This window comes from Corvus kubaryi, unplaced genomic scaffold, assembly GCF_017639235.1.
Source record: "Corvus kubaryi isolate FWS band 111438036 unplaced genomic scaffold, C.kubaryi_AGA036_p1.0 37249, whole genome shotgun sequence".
NCBI lineage: Eukaryota > Metazoa > Chordata > Aves > Passeriformes > Corvidae > Corvus > Corvus kubaryi.
Window position 1 is genome coordinate 6,042,659 of NW_024581072.1, and position 23,078 is coordinate 6,065,736.

General features: G+C 44.7%; 1 protein-coding gene across 3 annotated transcripts in view; it reads right to left on the reverse strand.

Annotated features, from left to right (window-relative positions):
* Positions 1–1,420: 1,420 nt before the first annotated feature.
* Positions 1,421–23,078, reverse strand: part of ELP1 (elongator acetyltransferase complex subunit 1) — a 32,971-nt gene continuing 11,313 nt past the window's right edge. The window contains exons 13-36 of one of the 3 annotated variants that reach the window (XM_042023591.1): positions 22,573–22,755; positions 21,656–21,762; positions 21,064–21,167; positions 20,186–20,239; positions 19,983–20,088; positions 19,184–19,299; positions 18,379–18,452; positions 17,688–17,766; positions 17,338–17,417; positions 16,352–16,492; positions 15,171–15,256; positions 13,952–14,100; positions 12,996–13,119; positions 12,464–12,561; positions 11,100–11,301; positions 10,077–10,138; positions 9,489–9,551; positions 9,309–9,369; positions 8,404–8,517; positions 7,642–7,753; positions 6,380–6,507; positions 5,825–5,979; positions 4,768–4,846; positions 1,421–3,767 (exon numbers count right to left, since the gene is read on the reverse strand). In XM_042023591.1, the coding sequence (XP_041879525.1) occupies positions 3,700–3,767; positions 4,768–4,846; positions 5,825–5,979; positions 6,380–6,507; positions 7,642–7,753; positions 8,404–8,517; positions 9,309–9,369; positions 9,489–9,551; positions 10,077–10,138; positions 11,100–11,301; positions 12,464–12,561; positions 12,996–13,119; positions 13,952–14,100; positions 15,171–15,256; positions 16,352–16,492; positions 17,338–17,417; positions 17,688–17,766; positions 18,379–18,452; positions 19,184–19,299; positions 19,983–20,088; positions 20,186–20,239; positions 21,064–21,167; positions 21,656–21,762; positions 22,573–22,755 (2,545 nt within the window). In that variant the 3' untranslated portion in view covers positions 1,421–3,699. Of the gene's footprint in view, positions 3,768–4,767; positions 4,847–5,824; positions 5,980–6,379; positions 6,508–7,641; positions 7,754–8,403; positions 8,518–9,308; positions 9,370–9,488; positions 9,552–10,076; positions 10,139–11,099; positions 11,302–12,463; positions 12,562–12,995; positions 13,120–13,951; positions 14,155–15,170; positions 15,257–16,351; positions 16,493–17,337; positions 17,418–17,687; positions 17,767–18,378; positions 18,453–19,183; positions 19,300–19,982; positions 20,089–20,185; positions 20,240–21,063; positions 21,168–21,655; positions 21,763–22,572; positions 22,756–23,078 lie in introns of all 3 variants that reach the window. The other 2 variants (XM_042023590.1, XM_042023589.1) reach the window with 2 other exon arrangements.

Consider the following 23,078-nt stretch of genomic DNA (forward strand, 5'->3'; position numbering starts at 1 on the left):
TCTGTGAATTCATTCTTGACACAAACTAGGGCTTCAGCTAGCTCCAGAGGTGAAGCGCTAATGGGAACTAATTTGGACCAAGGCCAGTTGCGAATGCTGGAGAGACATGGTCTTCCTCATGGGCAGGAAGGGAAGCCATGCTTCTTCACAGTGAAATGCACTGCTTATGGCCCATGGCCCATCCCATCTGGGAGGGAGTTGTGGTTTTAGTACCTCTCAGAGCAGGTCTGAGTGAAGCACAAACTGCTGCAGTCCATCTGTATGGGAAAGGCAGCTATTCGGGTCACAATTGCCACACACTCAAATGCAGAGCACGATTCTGAGGGACAAGCCTATGTATGATGTAAATCAGTGGCGTCACCAGGAAAACCACTGCCACCAGGGCTGACTCCTGGGGGAAGGATGGCAGCATGTCCAGCGCTCACTGTGTAAGGTCATCGCTGTATGGGAAAGGTCTGCAGGAATGGCAGCAGTGGGCACGAGCTCTCTGAAGCCAAGGGTAGCCTCAAGGCCGTGAAGGAAACTAAGGCAGAGGACATAGACATTGGCACAGGTTACTTCATGTGTGGCTTTGCAGGGGGACCCACAGCCTTCCTGTATTTTTTCATCGACAGCTGGTAAGTCCATACAGGAGACTGTGAGCAACCAATACAGCATCTTTGCTGGAAGAGAGCTTCAGAATAGCAGCATAACCTGAACACTCATCAAACAGTGATAAAGCATCTCCCTTCCACCCTTGGCTGTAATTAGACCTCTGCTGGAGCTGTATTATTTTTTGTGATATCGTTACAGGAATGAGGCCTAAAGCCAAGCAAGATACGATAAAGGACTTTCCATGAGATTTGCCATGAGATACGTGGTGAAGGGATTAACATGGGCTGCTGGTAAACTGATGGGGTGACAGGTTATCAGGTGGAGGGCAAGATGACCCTGGCCACTGCACCCATCCAGGTGGAAAAGAGAGTGGTGCAAGAGTTCTGTTCCACCCTTATGAAAACTCCACTGCCTCTGTCCTCTTTACAACTCTCAATACTCAATTACACCTAAAGCGGTTGTCTCCCCCTCCACCCCATTTACAACTGCAGTAACAAAGTATTTGACTAGAGTCTCATCTCTGCTTCTCCCAAAAAGAATAAATTTATCCTTTGAAAGCCTCCAAGGCAGAGGATGAGAACATGACCACCTTGCAGACAAGTCAAGGGACTTGCTCCTCTCCTCCCAAAGAGCAGGGATGACTCTTTGGAAAGATCTGTGCCTCCGACTCCATTGGAGTATACCGAGGAACACTTGTACATAGCACTGTACACTTGTATTTTGCAGGTGCATTTATCATTGACAATCTAACAGGAGCCGATAATCTGTTGCTCTAGTGAACCACACTATTTGTGGATCTGTTAATGAAAGCTCCTGCTGAACTTGATGGATTTCTTTTCCTTTTGTGTTTAATGAAGCTAATCAGCAGACAGGTGAAAAATATCTAACAAGAGAAACAGGCTTCCATACAGCCACATTTGCTCAGAGGTTGAGACATTTTTAAAGTTAACTCCATATTTCTGCATTAATGTCTTACTTCCACTCCTGGTAACTCCATCTGTTTGTAGGAGCCTCCACAGAATTTGTAAGAGCAAATTCAGTATGTCTGTAATGACAGTAACTAAAGCTGAGTACATTTCAAGATTACATGCATCACTAAGAAAGCAAAAGAACATGCCAGCAGAAATCAAGGGAAAGCAGACTCTGAGCTGCTGCTGAGAAGAAACTAAGGTTCAGCAACGGCAGAAGTTGTAAGCAGGACATCCCCCCTTGAGGCTCACAGACACTAGGTGCTGCTCCCAGCTTTACTGCTCCTTACTTGAAGTTCAGTTGGGAGGGAAAGGTGTAGGGGAAGACAAGAGCTCAGTGATGAATGATTTAGAAGATGGGTCTTTCACTTGGATGGCAGATTTAAAGGGGTTTTGCCGTGGTGGCAGAACGAGAAAGTATGCCTGAGACAAAAGGGTCTTTGACTTTCACCATCACCACAATGGAAAAGCAAAAGCAGAAGAAATCATACACATATGTAGGCACAAACACGAATCCTCAGTAAGCCAGCAGCAATTTTACCTTCTCTTGTGTTCTCTTTCTAGACAATAGATTAGGTTGTGCAAGACCTCAGCATTTCCTGGCATCAGATTTAGGAATGTTAAGAATTACTGGTGTCAGTGTCACATTTCAGTTGCAGGACCAGAGCATTCTGTAGAGGAGCACAGACTCCCTCATCAACCCTTTCTCCAGATCTGGTAGATGGCTTCTGTATTTCACCATGGACTATGCTCTGCTACCCTTTTGAAGACCAAGATCCTGTGAAACACTCTTACCCTGTAAAGTCTTTCATGTGTTTTGCCGTCTCAAAAGACTTTATTTACTCTTGGAGAATCTCTTTCCAGTGTAGTCACAGTACCTGACAACAGGCTTAAGCCATCCCCACACCATCCAGAACAGGCCATGTAACCCAGAACAGCTGGAAACGAGATCTGCTCCAATGCTTCACACTGACAAAGGACTTCTACCACTCCACTCCAGCAAGCCCAAGCCAGCACAACACATCTGGTGCAAGACCAAATGGCCACCCCAATCTGATGGCGCTCTTGTCACACAAAAACAGCAATCTGCAGCACTGGACACACGCATGCTGTGCAGTCAGAACACAGCTTGCTGTTGTGCTATTAAACACCTCCAACAGACAGGAAGCACCTTGTTTGTATGTTGTTTTTCTGCAGCACCCATTGGAAATGGCCGGCACTGAACACTGCAGCTGCTGGGCCAAAATTAACCAAGAAGGCAATGCTACCACTGAAAGGGTTTCCAGCCTTGTCACCTTCCTCTGCTCCCAGAACTGCTGCTGTTCTCGCATCAGATTGCAGAAGTATTCTGGGGTAAAACCTAATTCTCAGTATGAGACCAGTTTCCAGATGACAGCTCTGCAATAGTGCACAGCATTATCAGGGTACAGCTGCTGATCTGTCAGTGCCATAGAGCAGCATTAGTTGATCTTTGAACTCAGATAATTAGAGTAGTATTACCCAGCAGAGTGTGACACCAGCACCTCCGCCCTGCATTTATTAATGTTTTTCTCTGTCCAAGACCTCCGTGGTGTGAATGGGCCCAGTTTCAGGACAGCAATGGCTGCTGGCACTGAAGGACTCATTCTGAGGTAACAAAGCAATGATGAAAATCTGGTATCAGCAACATCCAGCTTCAGCAGGGAAAACACAAAGCTTAGCAATTACAGCAATTTGCTATTCGTACAATCTTACAGGCGAGTTCTCTAAAACAGGCTGAAGTGCTTAAAATGTGGCCTGTCATCGTGGCAGGTAACAACTCTGGGAGGGAGTGATGGCAGAGAAGATAACCCATCCAATACTGGTGGGATTGCTTCATCCAGAAGGGGGGAAAGTAGCAGGAGCTTTCAGAGCCACACACCCTTTTGTTCCCCAGCCTCACAAGACACTTCTGCAATGGGACGTGAGTGGCTGTGCTTGTAAGCTTGTCACCATACAGGTCACAGTCACAGATGCATGAGGTGGAGGGACCCTTCACTAGCACAGCCCTAAGAACAGTGTATCAGAAACACCAGAACAACAACAGCTTCTGTAAAGATATAATGAAATTACATGAAAAGTTGGAGTTCAGAGTCCACAAGGATTCCTTGGCTTTCAGTTACTGGAGAAGATGCAGTTTCCACTGTAGATTTTTACTGAACTTTGGTGGAGTCAGTACTTCTGGATCTGAAAGGCAAATGGAGCAAGTGTCAGAACAGGGGGTAACAGCAATATAGTTCCTTCAAGAGCTGTCAACTACTCTGTTCACTTTTCTTACATCAAAGGATGCTGAGAGAGCTCTTGACATCTATAATTTCCCTGAAGTGACTGATCACCAGCCTGCACAAAAGAGTGTCCTCAGAAGACCTGCCTATACCAGGAAACCTCTGGGCACACCAAGTCCCCTCTCAATTGTTAAGTGTTACTGTTCAGAACAAGGAGGCACAGGCACAAAGCCACAACCCCATTAGAGGCACAAAGCAGAACTCAAATCATTCACCTGTCACTGGCCCATCATGCACCACAGTGACCTGGCTCCGTTTGGTGTGAGTAAGAGGCACAAGGCTTTTCTGAAGCCAGCCCTGGCAAGTGGCAATAGGCAGGTTGCATCTATAGATTCAATTGAAGATTTCCCCAAGCAATTCCAGGACTAGCAGGGAAAGAGAACACAGGACTAGTGGGCAGAGGGAAGACTGGGGAGTTGGGACCACCCTTTGCTAGGTCTCTCAGCCCTAATTTTGTATTCACTGTAAGGACTTCAAAATGGCAAAGCAACATGACAGATTCTAGCCTGGCCTGGTCAAGAGCCTGGCCTGACTGCCAAAGCCAGAGAGAAAAATTCAGCAGGTAAGTTACAAGAAGAATTATCTAACACATTCCTTAAGAAATCACATTTTCAATTTCCTCACAACAGATTGACATTAAACACACAGGAAGCAGTTGAGACATTTTAGCACAGGAGACAGTTTTAAACTGAGGCAGTTTTAGCACACGAATTCAGAGCAAAATAAACTTTGTTGAGAAAGCTGCTCACTTGCCACAAGGCAGGATGGTACACCATGAAGAAAAGCAAGGAACCACCACAGCTGAGTAACTGGTACAAGTGTTGGCAGGTAGCAGTGCTTGGAGAGCCTTGAAGCCCACTAACCTCCCTGACATCCAAAACTAACTCAGAGCCTCAACTAACCTTGTACAGCAGGAGGCACCATCCTCTTCTGCTGATACGCAGCCATAATGCTGTTTGCAGTTGAATTGGGTCCCAGGACCTGTAAGAAGCAATAGCCATGTTCCAACCTGAACAAAGCAAAGCACAAGCAGGGATACTCTCAAAGGAAACTCTGCTATTGTTGTCCAAAACCAGGAGACCTCACAGTACAAAGCGAACAGGAATGTGTGATCAAAGCCCAGTAATGTCTCAGAAAAGTTAACACAGAGGCAGGAAGAGACAACTCCTTTCACACAGCTTCTCAGGACACAGAACTCTTCTCCCAGCACCTACTTCTTCACAGCGCCATAAATGTAATGATTCAGCAGGACTAATTTCATTACAGCACCATCAATATTTGAAGTTCATCTGGGAGTCTCTGTTCCTTGTCACACAGAACAATTTTAATCTGTCTTTAAGAGTCCTGCTATCAACAGTTAGGGAGAAGATACTGGGGAACATCTTGTGTTCACCATAAATGCTCAGAAACCACTTATTAGAAATAAAGACTTTTTTAACTCTGGAAGGGAACTAACTAAAGTCCTTGTGATTTCCTTATTCTGCATTAAGCTGAAGCTTAGAAGCCTGACACAACCCTTTTTTTTGGTAATATACACCTTACGATATATGGTTCAGACTAAATTGACCAGTCCCAGGCTGGACAACAACTACTCTAGTACACTTCTACCATTAGGCCTAGAAAAGAAGAGAGTGTTTCTATATTCTAGAAATTGCTTAAGATGGAGCTTACAAAAACAAGTCACCACTAGTACAAGGCAACACAAGCCTCAGGAGACCTCATCACATCCAGTGGGGCATTCAGTGCAAGGCACACAGTAGGCTAAACATGTACACATCTACAGTGTACTGACTCGGCAGGTCCTGCATGGAATGAATGTCTACTGAACCTCTAACAGAAAAAAACCCCAGATTTTGAAAGCCAGGGAAGGATTCTGGGTTCTCTGCTGAGAAGGCAAAATACTGCTAAACACTTGATACTGTCTAGTGAGTGTGACACGTATTGCAGATGAGCACAGACCAGGCTGACAGAGCTCTGTTGCAGGTCTGGAGTCCAGATTTCTGGGACTGAGGTCTCCATCAACTGCAAAACCTCTTCCAGGACTTGCTGCAGTGCCCCAGCTTGCTCATCATAACCAAACAGCACAAGCTGCTTCAGAAGGATGTGTATCTCTCCTGCAGGAGGGAACAGAAGCACAGCAATAAATAGCAATTAACACAGGTATACTAAATAAACAGTTGCACTTTTTTGCTATCAGCACACAGGAAGGAGAGCAGAACTCAGAACCGGTTCTGTTCCTACTGAGTCCCTACAGCATTCAAGAACAAAAGACAAAATCTGCAGTGGCACTGCGAAGGCCTCTTTTCTCTGCTCCCAAACTTCAAATGCAGAGCGCTCACACATTATTCTGAGCACAGAGGCAGATGAACTAAACCAAGGTCCAACACAGATGGCTGTATGGACCAGGCAGCTTTTCTCCCCAGCACACAGAGTAAGGACAAGAGGGGGCACACTACCTTAGCTGTCCTCATCCTCACAAGCTGCAGCATGGATTAAGATCACCAATTGTCCTACCTTTCACAGTCTCAACAGCACGAACACTCTCTCCCAGGACTTCCAGAAGGGCAATATCCTCAAAAGGACTCCCCTCCTTCAGGCTGTATCTCTTACGCTCCGCCTTGCGTCGGTTCTTTGAGGATCGCCTGAAAAGAGCGTGTTCAATTACAATGTGCACAACAAAATTAACTCCTAACAGGGTAAGTGTGAAGGAACATCAACAGTGCACATGACACCTGTCACTCAAGTGCTTGCTCTCTTCAGTGACAGAGGACTGCATGTAACCTTAAGCACTGTGACAATGTTTTCAGTGCTACTCAACCCTTAATCCTTTGTGGTCTGAAACACAAGACAGGAGTCAGGCTGTTTCTCTGCTCCAAAAAAGACTGCTCCATGTTTCAGCAAGGTTAAAGCATGTCTACAACACAACGCAGGAGCTGCTCCAAGCACAAAGCAGTAGTCACTATCAGGCAAAGCTGATGTTCACTTAAAACACGGGTGGCCAGGGTCTGTGCTTGGCTGTGAACATTTTAATTTCTGCCATCTCCAGAGCCTGCTCAGCTCCTACCCATGATCACAGGAAAGCAAATTCATTCATAGGCCAGACCTACTTGCATGATGTTCCCAAGTGATCCACACACTCTGACGCTGAATACTAAGGCTGCGTTCTCTTTCTGCTTACATCCGGTCCACAAAAAAAAAGTGTCTAAAAAGTCCACATTTTTCCCACAACTGTATTCTTCCACAGTTCAGCCAGGGAATTCAGAAGTGGTCCCACAGACTACACCAGCCTGTTACACACCCCACCCCACACTGCAGCTCATATGCTTGAGAGCACTCAGTGCAGACAACCACTGTGGGAAGACATTGGTTTGAGATTTAGTAGCAACCCCCACACACCAAGTGCAAAACCTGGGCCAAAGAACAGAAGACATGCGCACATGCTGTTAATATTTGAGAAGCTCTGCCTGTATTCTGTGTCTAGCTCTCTACAGCCAGCTATTCTGGCCACATGCCCAACACCCATGGAGCCAGAACCCGCCCAGAGTCTGTGTTCACAGCTCCTCTGCCGGGCTCTCAGTTCCTGTTGCACTAGTAGCTTCTGGCATTTTCTGCTCTTTCCCTTCCAATGAGAGTTAAAATAACCATGAAATGCCTGTAATTAAAGCAGCTCCAAGGCACACACAGCTGCAAGGAGGAGCATGCCAAGCATGAGCAAGCTGACCTCCTGAATGCTGACGCCCGAACACTCACTACCTGATTTGAAGGCAGATACCTACGCCGATATTCTTGAATTGCTGTGTGAATATTTGCTGTTCATGTCACTGGCTGTCACAACACTGCTGGTTTCAGAGAAAAGCTCCAATTCTGGGCAATTTGGCACTTCATAATCTGCAAAACATGGTCACAACTGTCACAGTATGGAAAAAGGTCAGTTATTTCAGACTTTCTCTCTGGTTGATCTGTGTTGCTTGCTGGGCAGATTTATTCTACCTGCTGGTGTTCTGGAGCCTTGTGGCTCCCAACCCCACTGAGCCAGCACACAAGAAGAAACAGTAATTGTGAGACCCTGTTCCTCTGCTCTGGTGGGGATCATGACACTGAACAGCACCATCAGAGGGATGACAATCTCAGTGCAACAGATCTGCACTAGGACACAGCATTCTGCTTTTGGAAAAATTCCCTGAGCCTATGTGAGCTGGCAGGTGAATATGCCCATAGATATTTGGCACAAAGGATATGCTGAGCACTATCTCACCCAGCCAAGATGGTACTGTGGAGACAATGCTGTGTCATTTTGAAGAGCTTTCAGGTGCATTTTCATTCCAGGAAAGCTGTGACCCAAGGTAGAGGTGAAAATACAGAATAACCACACTCCAAGTACGAAGTGAGGAGGGGTTGAGAAGGGTGCTGTTTCACTGCTGTAGATTCCACTCGAGCTAGAGGAGAGCACAGCTCCATCAGAGCAAATAGAAACCACAGACACAAATATGATCACAGCTACTTATGCAGGAGAAAGTCATATGCACTTCAATACCAACCCTGCAGGTTCTCACAGGCCTTCTCCTTCAGCTCTCGGACCACTTGCAGGCGACTCTTATGGCGAAGAAATGCTGTTTTCTGGGAATCTAGGAAGATCAGCTGGCTTTTCTGAGCTGCTCATTAAGAAAATCAAAACATAAACATTTTTTGCAAGAGAAACAGAAAAGCATTTTTTACACAAGCATAGTCCTTCAACAAGCTCAGAAATCAGGTGCAAAGCACACAAAAGGACTCAAGTGGAAGGAAATTCAAAGCTTATAATACAGGAGCCCACCAAGCAAGATACACCTGGATGTGGAGTGAATTAACCTGCCAGACAAATATGTTCTAGAACAAGAGTCTTGTTTCTGATACAGTAAGAACAGAAAGTTCTATGGCTAAGTCTCTCTCCATTAATTAGGTTTAAATTAAAGAAAAAAAATCCCTCAACTCATCAAGCATGAGAAGGAAGAACAAGGAATAGTAACAGAAGATCCTTCCTGTGTGGAAGGGAGAATACAGCTATCAAATAATTTTTTATTTCCAAAAACTACTTATCAAAGCTTACAGGACAGCTAGCCATTTTCCTGATCCATAGGTCTGCTGCCACATGTGCTCTGGAACAAGGACTGTCCTGCTTGTTATGGACATGCAGACACAGACCCCTTTGCAGCTTTTGACTGTGAGGTCTGGAAAAGCTCCAAAGGAGCCTGACTAAGCTAAAAAGATACCATGACACTGCAGGGCTTCAAGATGCACCAAGGAGAGGCAAATGCAGGTAACTGAGCAGCATCAATTAGATGGAAGCAAAGTATCCTTCCATACACTTTCCAATACTGGAATGCTGTGACTTCCCATAGACCCAGCAAAGATCTTCTTTAGCCTCTATAGCACAGAAAAATCTTAGATTCTTGCACAGATTCACCTTCCAAAATAGCAGGTTTCAAGTTGGTCTCCAAGATATCCAGTCTATCATACTTGTGAATCTGGATCAAGGAAAAGAAAAGAAGGTATCATTTAAGGACCTAACCCAGATCATATCCCTCTGTTCTTGCACTCTGAAGATGTATTACCACTTCTGTTCTTATGATTTGAAGTATCTTACCAGTCTTAAAGCCTCTTCCCAAAGAGCCCCTTCTAAGAGCAGGAGAACAGCCTCCTCATAGTCCTAGAAGGAAAAGAGCAACCATGGCCTGCTGCTGATGTTAGTATTACACATTGAGGTAGAAGCTATTCAGACGGGTATTTCTATGCAGCAGTACCACAGTCAAGAGAGGACAACACTACTATGCCAGCTACTTTGATCTGTTGACATAAAAAACCAAACAAGCAAACAAAAACCACAAACCAACCCAGCGAAACTATGTTACTTCTCCCACACTAAGGGGAAATCCCTCTGGAACTCTCTTCCTTATTCCAGCCCTGATGTTTCAGCTGAGACAAAAGCTTTTCATACCAAAGCACGGGCAGCTTCACAAGTGGAAAAACTCAGGGACGCCACATTTATCCCCACCCTGCTCATTGCATCACCCGGACCTGCTCTGCCCTCCCCAAGAGGGCCCATGGCATGGACTGTTTTGCTGTCAGCATGCATGGAGCCACAGGTGGTGCAGGAGAAGAGAGGAAACATGGATGGTGTATCTGTTTGACAGAGGGCATTACTGGGACACAGGCAGGAGGGTGACTACATTACCTGAGTGTACTGCTCCAGGAGTATGGCTGCCTCTGCATGCTTTCTCTGTTCAACCAGTTTTCCTACCAGAAAAAGTGGAGTTTCAGCTTTTAAGAAACAGCTGGATTTTGTGCCACAAAAATACAAAGTAGAGGAAAATCCCACTCGCTAAGACACTTTCTATCTGCTCACGCATGTACTCAATTGCTAAATTAAAATTGTGATTTAAAAGGGGCACCATGTAAAACCATTAAAGGCATGAAGGATTTAAATCATATTAAGTGACAGGAAAAGCAAATACTGGAGTATCCAACTCTGGAAGACTAGCCTTCCAGAAGCCATATTCCCTCTGTGTTAAGTGGCCCTTCACAAACTCCACCTCTGAGTAAGGCTGAATTCAGGACAATGCTCCATTTCTCTTGCTGAAATAGGTGAAATTTCTCTTGTTGAAATATTTACCAGGTCCACAACACATCTCAGGTCTGATATGTGCTAGTGAGCACAAATTCTGTGACCAGCTACCTTTTTCTCCTTAGGACAGCACACAGCTTTACATGTACCAGCTGGTCCTAGCTGCTAGCTGGCTTCAAGGAGAAAACAAGATGCAGCTCCAAATTATCCAACAGCCTTTAAGGTTGGTGAATAGGCACAGTGCTTGCACCAATTAATGCCTAGAGGCCTCAGTAATGTCAGACACTTCAGTGCATGTCCATTCCTGGAGGTTAACCAACGGGGCAATTTGGAAGAGCAGTCTGGCAACCAGCTGCAAGGGGACAAGGCAAGAAGCAGTCAGCACTGGGCAGCAGCCAAGGCCACAGCTTGCTTGGCAGCTCCTGTGTTGCCTACCAATTCAGCTTCAACATCTTTTGGTTCCTTTGGGAAACAAATGCACAAACCCTTGGGGAAACATTGGATCTTTGTTCTCACTTAAGAAAAACGCTGCTGAATACTGAGGTTTTCATTGAATTTTAGGAAAAACCAAAGTGAACCATAAATAACAGCAGCCACTCCTGCTCTGCACATTTCCATCTCTTCAAGGCCTACCTGCCATGCTCCGTGCCAGGCTGGACAGCTTATCCTTTGTGTAGCCAAGCCGTGATGCCATGCACAGGGCTTGCTGCCAGCTGCCACTGCTCTGAAAAGCACCAAGTGCTTTTGCAAAGATTCCAGCACGAGCAAGTATCAATGCAGCCTGTTCATACAGCTGCTTCTGAATCAAGTACTCCCCATATGCATCACTGATATCCTGAAAGAAAGGGACAAAAAAAAATTAAAAAAAATTACTAACATCAGTAGCAGTCCTCCATTAGTAAAAATTAACATCAACATCTCATCAACAAAAGCCTACTATCCAACTTCTACAAGGAGTTTCTAGGCACAAAGTTTCAACCCCATTTCAAACTGTATCAAGCTAAGGGCTGATGATCAGCACACGGAGACACTTCACAAAGCTACAGCAAATGACACAGGGAGGTACCTAACTCTCCAAACCAAATGCTGGGTAAACTAGATACTGCAGGAAACCAGACCCTTCCTCCCCACCCACATGAACAGTTTTTGTTAGAATGTCTCTCTGAACCAACCTACTTTAGGAAACTGTGGCACAAGGGAACATGCGAGCCCTGTAACTCTATAGGCACAGGCTACTCAAAGCTCACTATCTCCATGAAGAAGGGGCAAGTGGATTTGACTGGAAGGATACAGGGGGAATAATAAAACACTCCCAATGAATCATTTGGAAACAGACCTCCCTCATGAGTAAAGACTCCTTTCTGCTTTCACTGTGTTGCAAACAGATCGATTTTCTCTATTTCCCCCCTCACTCAACTCCTCCTTGTACAAAGGCTTGTGTATTGTGTATTTACAATATCTACATTAGATTACATTTAGATTTACGTTTTATCTCAACCTTGGACAAGCTAAAGTTCTTCAGTACTACTGAAACCAATAAGGGACACTAGGTACTAGGAAACAGCACATCTAAAAGCATCCAAGCTCTCTAGCACTTTTCAGAATACTTTAAGGATAACAAATTGTTCCCACACAATCTGCAAGCCACACAGAGGTCAAGACAGGAAGAAGTCTTTCTGAGGTTATGGGAGTTATTCAGCACACTCCAAGACAGTGCAGCAGAAGAAACAGGACTTCCAGGTGCTCTCTGAGTCACAGGACTGAAGGAATAACAACCATTGATGACCAGGCCCGCAGGGTTAGTGCTGAGTGAGAGTCATTCCAGCCCTTACCTCAGAGGAGGGTCTCAGACAACACTGCAATAGCAATGACCTACAGAACTTGAACACCAGGAACTGCGGCTTCATTCCTGCCCTCACGCAAGGTGCTGAGGGTATCCGAACACATGCATAAAGGAATAAAGACCTTTGACACTGCACTGTCACGAGCTTACGCACCTTGTACTCCTGAGTGCTAGAAGGGTACAGTTTCAAGGCCTCAGAATATAGATTCTGATCCTTCACCAAGTTCAGAAATTCAGAGAAGTGTTCAGGACCTGCAGAAATAATTTAGTTTTTTTAAAAATAAAAGAGAAAGTACATGGCCCTCCCAGCTCCCAGACAGTCTGGGTTCACACCATCAAGAAGCAACTAGAGGTGCGTGGGTGAAACAGCACCCATTCTACTACTGTAAAATCAAGGCATTCACTTCTTTGAGGTTTGCTCTGCTTTTGCCAGAGATATTAACCAAGGACAAATTACTTAAACAGGAACAACATGAGACTTCATGTACTTCATGACCACAGAGCAGTAAACATTTCTTTCTCCCTGCACCAAGCTACAGTACAAAAAGCACGTAGTAGAAGATCACCAGACATTACCAAATGGGAAGATAGTCTTGCACAATCCTTCTCTTTCTTCAGCTATTTCCCCCCAGAGCACCTCCAAAATGGAAATGTTACACTGCAGAAATCCTCCTTAGGACACCTACCACATTTGCTGAGGTGGCCAAGAGCTTTTGTGTATCTCTTCAAGTGTCTGTCTATTGTGTATCGCTGATAATTGGTTTCCATTTTCTGGAGGGCATTTAAGAAGGGCAAGTATTCCTTTGGGTCCTGCAAAGAACAATAAAAACTGCAGTTGAGCTAATCTGCTAAAATCCTTATTTGCACCCATCTTCACCAACACACAGTCCCATTTTGAAAATATATGATAATATGCTAAAAAAAGGCTTTTTTTTTCCAAATGTAAGCCATCTTGAAAAATCGATTTGTGCATATACTGTTGCCAAAAATTACTAACTTAAATTACCAGGCTCCCACATGGACTTCAGCAGTATCTAAAGGCTGGTAACACTTAAAATTCAAGCCTATGTGTCATATCAAATGCTGTTTTCAATTATCTGTGATTACGTATAAATTTGCAGCCAGATCAACTTCCCCACACCAAAGGTCATAAAACCCATTAACATGAATAGGGTGTTCTAACTGATGGGCAGCAGAATTTGCTGTAACATTAGGAAACTCCGAAGATGCAGATGGGCACTTCACATTAAACCCACATGAAGACACATGCTATTATCATGGGCACCACTACACAAGCAAGAATCAAGAGCACAGAACTGAGACTGGAAGGCATGCACTCACAATGCTCCAGATACTAGTGCCTCCCTTCCCCAGAGCTACTTCGCCTTGCTGCTCTAGAAAAGCACTGTTTCACCATGAACACTAATAAATTTCCAAAGCTGTGCTCAGGAAGTACCAAAGGATGCAGAGACATGACATCTTCCCAGCATCAGCCCAAGCACACACAGGGCTCCTGAGCAACTGGAATCCTGCCTGGGTAGAGAGCCATTACTAAGAAAACATGCATGCTGATCTGCAGACTCCAAAGAACCTTTGAGAAAGTAAACAAATAAGTTCCTTAGCTGGAACTATAAGCCAAGACCTTTTGAGACTTCTCTGCCACCATGACGACTAAATCAAAGTCGTATGTCCCCAAGGAATAATCATACAATTCATTGACATCCACAAGGAAAAGCAGGTACTTCAGTGCTTCTTCTGCACTCACAGCTTGGACATCTGGCGTAACGCTTTCTGCAACAAGGTAAAGTGGCATATGGTCTGTTACACCACCAGCAGTGGAACCTGCTGTGAGGAAAGGATGCATCATCAAGCACAACCCTGACATCAGAGAGGGACCATCAGACTAACAGCTTGTTCTACCTTGCAGAAGGGTTACTTTGCCTTTACTGGGCAACTTCAAGGACCATCCCAAGCACAGCACTGAGCGTGCAACTGTGACAAGCTAGAAGCATCAGCACAGAATAAAGGCGAAGTTTGCTAGCTTGAGACAGCACGATCCAGAATAAGAACCTCCTATTCCATGCGGAGAGAAGTAGAGCTCCAACTGGAAAGTGAAAACAGGTCCAACTCTGGGGTATCTGCCAGCAAACTTAGGTAAAAGGGTGAGCTGAGGGCATATCTTAACTGATATGCTGCTGTACCTAAACACACAGCTAGTTTCAAGTACATTTCTGTTTTGTGGCTTGCTCCATTAACAGTCACCTTAAAATAATTTTCTTGGTGAACCATGCTAACAATCAAAGTTTTGAGGAACACATTCAGTGCAGTAGCTCAGGGTGCAGCTGCAGCGGAAGCTGCAGGTTGAGCTCTGGGTGGTGAGAGCTCCAGTGTGAACTCCCAACCCCTTGCATAACAAAGGAGACAGAGACCTGTGAGACACTGAGACACAGCAGGAGCTGAGGACCTCCACATTTTTGCAGGGATAGACTATGAAGGTATAGAAGTTCTCAGAGGCCCAGGGGTTCCTTTGTTCAGGGTCCCTCCTCAGAGGCACCAGCTGGACCTCTATTTTGTTACTTAGTTATTGTGCCAAGACTAAGTTAAATTAAGGCTGGGGATGTCTGAGACTCTGCTGTGGGAAAGAAACCTGGGGTTGAGCTGGTAAGGAATCCTGGTCTGAGTGTGGGGGGTGGTCCCAGCTCCAGTGGTGCGAACGTGACTGCCAGTGTGGCTCCTGGATGGTCAGACAGGGAGGCTTCCTCCTTAACAGTTTTTTTTTTTCCCCAGACAGCAAAGTTTCCTTAACACAAAGCCCCTGCAAACCACCCATTTTCAAAACTTTTGAGTTCCTGATACAAAACCTCGAAGATCATGGACCTTCTGGAGAGCAATTTCCAGTTCTGGAGGACTCTTTTTTACATGTGCTGTCAGTATCGATAGGCAGTACCTGAAGAAAAGAGAAGTGGTGAATGAAAAAGTGAGATGGCAGAAACACAGCTTATTCCTTTTTTAGCAGTTTGTGGAAGTTCTAGTTTATGTCTTAGTAAACAAAAAAAAAAAAAAAAAAGAAACTGCTCAGGTATTTTGATCCTCCTAAAGGAAGGCAGCAAACATGGGAAAAGAACAGAATATATCAGAAAGGTTTTTCTACTCAGCATGTCTTCCCAAATATGTCACAAAGCTGGAGATGAGTTTTGAGTAGAATGAGCTTCCTTACCATGCCAGCCAGCATGAAGAGGACATACCTCTCTCTGACATTTCAGATAGCTGGACACAGTTTTCCAAATGAAATTTGGCATGAAAATAGCCTTTTTTTATAAAAGGAAAGTTTTCTAGGGTGTAATTTATACTTTCATACCATTCACAGTTACTACTTCAAAATAGGTTTCCCAGCCAAGCAGATACTTTATTTTCTGAAATTGTTTGCTAGAAAGTGTCTAAATTCTCAGGGCTCAGCAGCTACCCACCACCTGTCGCTCCTCTCTCCACTGTTAAATATTAAGCAGCCAATAGTTTAGCACCATTTCACCAGGCACTGTTATTATCCTATTTTCCCAGCTTTTATTCTTGTCTGGTGTTAATTCATTCAAGGAGGATGGTTACCAAAAAGGTAATCAATCAGGAATATGGAGCTCATCATTTACACAGTAATTCAGTGTCAAATGGAACAGCTGATACCTTTCCAAAGGGCCAGCTGCTTCAGTCAGCAACTCACCAAGATGAAAATCTTGCTCATGTCTCCATTTGCACATGGACTGATCCTAAATTGAGGTTGTATCCCAAACCTTCACAAGCATCCTGCATCTACTATTTTAATTCTGGTAGTAAAATGTTGGTATGTTATCTGTGGAATTATTAGATGTTTCCAGGACAGCATCCTCAGCAGAAGCAAGGCATGGTTTAGCTAGTTTTGTGAAGCACAAGCTCACCTCAGAGAACCTAGAGCAAATTGACTGATGTGAAGGACAGCTTCACTTCCTGCCAATGACTTATTAGAAATCTCTCTAATGGTTTCTTCACCTACAGTTAACAAAGTGCTCACTTTTGAGGGTCAATGTGTTCCATGGCAGCTCTCATCACGTCACATATGAGGTTTACTTTTTTCTGATCAGGATGCTGGCGTGGATGGGTACTGCTGCTACCATTCAGAGATGGGTACATACTCTTTGTGAAATCTTCTTCTCTAGATAAAAACAGGTAATGTGAATAAGAGCACTGTCCGTCACGTAGCCCAGAACAAAGACAATAAGGTTAAGGAACTCAAATGCATCCAGAAAATAACTACTCATCAGCTGCCATACCAACAGAAAGCTCTCCAAAATCTGTCGGTCCCAACTGATTGCCAGCCAAGAGAGGCATTAAAAAAACACCCCTAAAACTGGTCAAACAACGACTTCAGTAGCGCAAAAAAATAAGGAAGGCAAGATTTACAAGATACAGCTGTCTTCTACTAAATCCACTGTGGATTTATCCACTGAATAATTCAGAAAAATAAGCCATTTGCTATTATTTCTGGTCAGGTTAAAACTGAAAATCAAACCAAACACCTAAGTGATAGCACCAGTTCCTACACAATTACTTACTTTAGCAAGCTTGAGAAGTCCTGAAATTACCATCATCATAAAGCTTCCTCACTGAGCATTTAAGAAAGAAGTCAGGGGACTTGATTTGAGGATCCAAGCAAGTATCTTGGCCTCAGACTCTAGATATGCAGTGCCACCTTCCTCCTCTTTATAAGGGAACAAAATTTTCTCTGTTCTCATTTACTGCTCTACAGCAAATGAGCAGAAAAGTCAAAGTACTCAGATAACGTACTAATTAGTTGCTGCAAAAATCTAATGGCTGCCTGTAAGCTGGAATTCCCAACAAGACACACTATCCCTGAAACTATTAAGCTTACTCAAGCCTTTATGACTCAACAAGCCAGATTTCTGATTCCTTGCACCCACATCAAAGAGTTGCCAATGTTTTGACAAAATAATTTACCACCAATTACATGCATGCTTCCATTTGCAGACTTATACTCACTTCAGTTCTGTGAAAAACAAGTTGATGTAATTTACAGAATCTATCTGCCTGATGAAGGTTTCTGTGTTTTCCAGAAATACCTGAAATGAACAAGAATATTACCACTGTTATTCTAAACACTAAGAACATGTACATCAAGTACAACAGTAAATTCAGAGGCCTTGTCTGAAAGTATAGGATGAAATGCTAAATTGGATCTGTCTGCATGATTATGTTACAGTACAGAACAGCCATCACTGCTGAAAGCAGAATCAAAGCACCACCTACAGTTTTGAGCCCACTGTTCAGTGGTGATGGATTCCAGGGTAGATTAGTATGGCGAACAACACAAGAGAACTGGGGAGACTTGCCTTGGGATTGTGGTCATAGAGAAGATTTAGGTTGATTCGCAGCTTCCTCATACACTGAAAAGCTTCCCTGAACATAAGCCTGGGGAAATGAGTCAAGTGAGACAGTTTACATAGTGGATGAGATGCAATACCCGCAAATAAAGGCAAGTGACTAGAGCTAAGCACAGAACCAGGTGGAAGAGAACAGCCTACACAATAAGCTGTGTAGACTGCCTTCCACAAAAATGCGCAAGGTCAGTACTGTTCATTGCTGCCCCCTGCAGTGGGACACACCAGCATGCAAGGTTGATGAAGCAATACAGAACTTATATTATTTTTACTTCCATTAAAAGAGAGTGTTACAATTTGGATCAATTTCCCTTTCAGAAAATTTAACTGTAAATGAATTCAGTAAAAAATGGAAAACAGCTAGCTTAATCCTGAAGTGACTGAGATGTCTGGAGAATGGAGCAGATGAAGATTTCTCCCACCCACCCAATCTCAGAACACACAGTAAGCCCTTCGGTGGGGAAGTGAGAAGCACCTGGCACCGCTGAAAGCTAGACTTCTAGGTGGTCACCCCAGAAACAGTTTTGTTCCCCCTAACACGGGCAATTCCTCTTAGTTTAGCTTCCCTCTCTTTTCCAGGTCAGTCAACCTCTAACAATTCAGACTGGTGGAGGGAAGACAAGAATACACCAGTGCCATCTACCTGTCCAGCCACTTCCGAATCTGGGCAAGAACCAGAGCACGGTGATGAATGGTCTCCAAATTTCCTCTTGGCATCTATAACACAAGATCCACACAATCACTTACTTGTAGTTACTCTGCCTACATTGTAGACAAAGTGGCCAATTTCTTAGGCCTGTCTGCTACTTGCAAGCACATGGGCCTCGTTGCCCACTCGAGGACGTGCAATTTCAACAACTGTGGAAAAATATCTGGAAATATATTCTCTCAGTTCAGAAACATTCCTTCCTCAGAACGCTGGACTTTACCCGACCAAGCACGACCCGGAGCAATCCTATCAAGTTTTCATGTTAGTCCTGCTCTGAGGAGGATGTTGAGCTCCACACTTCCAAAAGTGCCTCTCAAACGACATCATTCTCCATTCTGTGAATCTCTGCCAGCTCTGAAGAGTGAGCTCAGCAAAAAACTAAGTGCCAAGGCTAAGGGAGGGCTGCTAGTAAGTACTAGGAAGTGAGTCTTGAGATTCATGGGGAGAAACCACAATACTAGCACTGCACTACCTCAGCCATTAGGAACTTGAATAGTCCTTCCCAGTTCTGCACTGGGTATCTCTCTGCCTATACTGAACCTAACTCCCACTGGCATGCTCAAAATCCCTCTGCATCCAGCCGGGCAGCTGGAGATTTGTGAGGCGGTGTGCTGCAGCACTAGAGGGCATCAGCTTTGTAGCACGGCACACACTGTTTGCAGGATGGCCAGCAACCCACTGTGACAGGCCCCTGTACACCCTGAAAGCAGATGCCAGCAGACATGGGCAGAGCACTGACCTGCAGCACCACCTTTGTGTCCTGGGGAACAACGGTGACGATACGTGAGCCTCGCTCCACCTTGCGCAGGGTCTCACTGTTGGGTGCAGCAGCACTGCTCAGGCCAGCCTGGAGGGCTGAAGACAACATTTATCAGCACACATGGCACATGCAGCACAGTGCCCCAGTAAGGACCTCCTATGTTGCAGGAGCCCGGCAACGTTGTACTAGACCAACCAAGCCACCAATACAGCAGCGATCTTCAGCAATTCCGGACAGGATGAGAACTTGCTCAGTGCTAGTCACTGTTGTACCTGTACACAAAGCAGAGGTGTGTCCTCTGTACAACAGGATGACAGAACTCAACAGACCAGGCAAGAGTAGCACTAAAACATGCAGAGGACCAGTAAGCTGTCATTCTGCCTCTACCAAGGTCATCACACTTCTCATAGCCAGGCACCACCAGAAACTCTTTCTACAGTGATCCCCTCTCTACCACACATCCTCAAATAGCACAGACTTCTTCTTTTGGACATGGAGGGAAGGGAGAGAATGCAGGGCTAGGCTGTTGAAAACAGTGTAAGGGTCAACTACACCACAAATTCTCTTTCCTGTAAAAAGCACATGATATATAGTCAGTTTCTTGAGCTTCTTGCTTTTTGGTAGGTTTCTGAAAGCAGCTCTCTTATTCTCGTCTCTTAAACAGTTCCTCTGAGGAACCCAAACACAGCAGGTTTGGATGTGAAAAATGGGGACATCTTGTGCTTCCAAGACAAATGCTAAGAGTTACCAGCAGCAGGCAGCCATTGCTGATATTTACCTTTCACTGATAAGTTCTTCAAGCAGAAGCACTGACAGGTGTGGGAGTTGGTTGTCACCAACAAAAACTCGTTGTATGTTGCGAATGATGTGATGTTAGAAGCAACCTGTAAAAAAATGAAGTTTATCACAGTTTAGACCAGAATAGGAAAGCTGCCTTTGGCAGAGGAAAAGGGGATGGAATGAGGAGCAAAAGCTTTGTACCTCAATGTCATTAACAAAAAACCGGCATCGATCTGTGAGGCCCAAGATCACCTCCTGTAATTAAAATGATGACAACTATGATCTATCAGCATCAAAACCTCCAGTATTTCACAACACTGATAAGTTGATTGAAGTACCTTACAATTAGGTACCAAGTACCTCATGTGAATTACTTAAGAGAAGCTGGACAGCAAGTCATCCAACCTCTCTTCCAGGAGTGCTTAAACTTAAGCATCTTTAAACACTGCTGGCTGAAAATCCAGCTTGGCCTAACCTGTAACTGCACAGTCACAAAATGGAAGCAGAAGCCACATTAGAAATCTAGGTTTTTCTATTCCAGCAGCACTTGGTCTAGGATACCAGAGGAAAAGGACCACTACAGAGCAGAGCAAGGCAGGTTCTTACAGCTGGATGCACACTGAAGAACAGAAACCTCTCAAATATCAGCAAAACATCTAGTCATTCTTTAAGCTGTTGTAACTATCAAGAAACCATCTCCAATAGGAAAAACCAGTAGTAGGAGATCTGCAGTAACTCAGTGCAGACATACTGGCTAATAGGTTAAGTTCATATAAAACAAAGCAAAATGGTCCTTTCAAAAAGAGCATGGCAGTAACTGCTAGAAATTTCCAATATGAAATTTCTCACTCTTTAATGAAATTACTCATTTTATTCATAGAATGGGGTGACTGGGTGTTAACTGCAATCCACCAGAAATGCTCTAGAAGGCAAGAGAAGATAAGCTCTCAGCTCTGCATAGGACCTTATGAAGAACATCACGAACAAGTATCATTGGGCCCTGGGCAGAGGACCACGGCATACTTTTGACACAGAGAACAACTGAGGAGGGAATTTAATCTGCTCACGGTCTCACTTACTTCATCACTGATCCTCGTGATGGAAATCTGCACACAACGGTAGGGGAACTGAACAGCAGAGCCACTGCTGCTCTGCCAGGGCTCAAGGACTGGAGTAGAAGCCTCTAAGGAGCAAAGAAGATCTAATTGTTTTCCAACCAATCAAAAACTCAGACATTAAAACATATCTCAAAAAAACTGGAACTGGGAATAAGCTACACTATCTGACAGAGGGGAGGAATGCTGGCACAGAAGTCCAGGATGCAGTGGACAAGAAGGTGGTAACTTCTAGGGGCTCAGTAGTGCCTTTACTCCACCGTGGAATGAGAGAGAAGTACTATGGATGTGGCAGTCAGTCAGCACTGAACTTTGTGGGTGTGCATATGTGCATTAACATATGTATGTGTATACATATAAAGTTACTGTTCATTGAATTCTGATACAAATCACTAATTTTGGCCCATTTCTGGGAGCAGAGGAAACGTGAAACACAGCACCAACTATTCAGCAAGAGTCACTCAAGTCGCTGAAAGTCAAATAATCTCATTAAACCTTTTAAGAAATATGTAATAACTACACCTAAGACCGGGTACTGTAACATGACCCAGCTTACCCCACAGGTATTTTAGGATCCGTCTATCAGTCAGCTGCAGAGCTACAGTTTTGGTCACTGGGCTGCTGTACAGGCTGATCACTTCTCCATCTACAGGCACTGACAAGCTGACATAAGACAGAAAACACAGAACATCAGTCACAGCAGATACACTGAACACCTTGTTCCTGCCTTTCTTGTAGCCAGATGAAAAGATGCAGATCTCCAGCACGGACATACTTCGCTCATGTAAGGATCTTCTGCAGTCTTCTCACACCTGTGTCAGCTGACAGTGGCACCAGAGAGCACCAGCAACTCCAGCCAACAGGCATTTGCCTAACTGTGCTGGTCACTGTCTGCACTGCAGCACTCCGCAAACACATGCCTTTTTCTGTTCTACAGTTCATATGCAAATCATTCTGTCTTTGCAGTGTAAGTGCTGCAGAAAGCTCCCCAATCTCTTTGGGAACCGTATTTCTGTACCCCAGGTGGCTTTCTTTCATGTCTGGTTTTAGCTCAACTAGCCCCACAAAGACCAGCAGGTGAGGAGGAGAAGGATGAGGAGGAGAAGGAGGACAGAAGTTTCAATGGCTACTGATCCCCTTCTGGACCTTGATAATGGTGGGCAAAGAATGGAGGAATTCAGTATCATGTGCTATCCCCCCTCCCGCAAGGGCCTCAAATTCCAAGGAACAGAGCCATCCTGTACTGATACATGTTTAGCATGCACCCTTGCCAGGCCAGGTGTAGGCATTAGGACTACAGGCAAGCGCTGACCAGTAGCCAGCCTCATGAGCTGTTTGGTTCTCCTGCAGGAAGACAGCCAAATTCCTTAAACCACAGCCTCAGGCTGCATGTCTATTAAAAGACTTAACTCCTTCTAGGCACTGTCCAAAAGCGTTCTCAGACTTCAGCCACAACTGACAGATCTCTAGTACCGTAAATTCAGGCACTCTTCTTCAGCTCCAGCCACATGAGGCACTGCAGTCAGATGGTGAAGGACAGACTGAGCAGCATGCTGACCTTGACCAACAACCAGGAAGGTGTCATCTGGCAGCCAGGTGAGAAATCGGAGCCCCAGAGGATTCATCACTTCATTGCTGCCACTGCTCACATCAACTCTGTCACAAAGTAAAAGAGGTTGGGACACAAATAGAACCTGATTTCAGTAGGCCACCTCACTAGAGAGGCAAAGGACTTCCTAAGCACAGCCCAGCTATTAAGATATACAGCATGGCTAGGAGGGCTCCAGTGCAGAAACACAGATACCCAAAGCATGAATCCTGCTGCAGGCTAGACTGGAGATAAAGGATGAGACCTAGGAAGTTCCATCTGTTTTCCCTAGGTGGTACTGCTTCCATGCCAACTACCTCTAGGAACAAAGAGAGAGAGCATGGTGGGATTTTTAACCTCGTCACTGTCTCTGCCATGCAAGCAGCTCTGT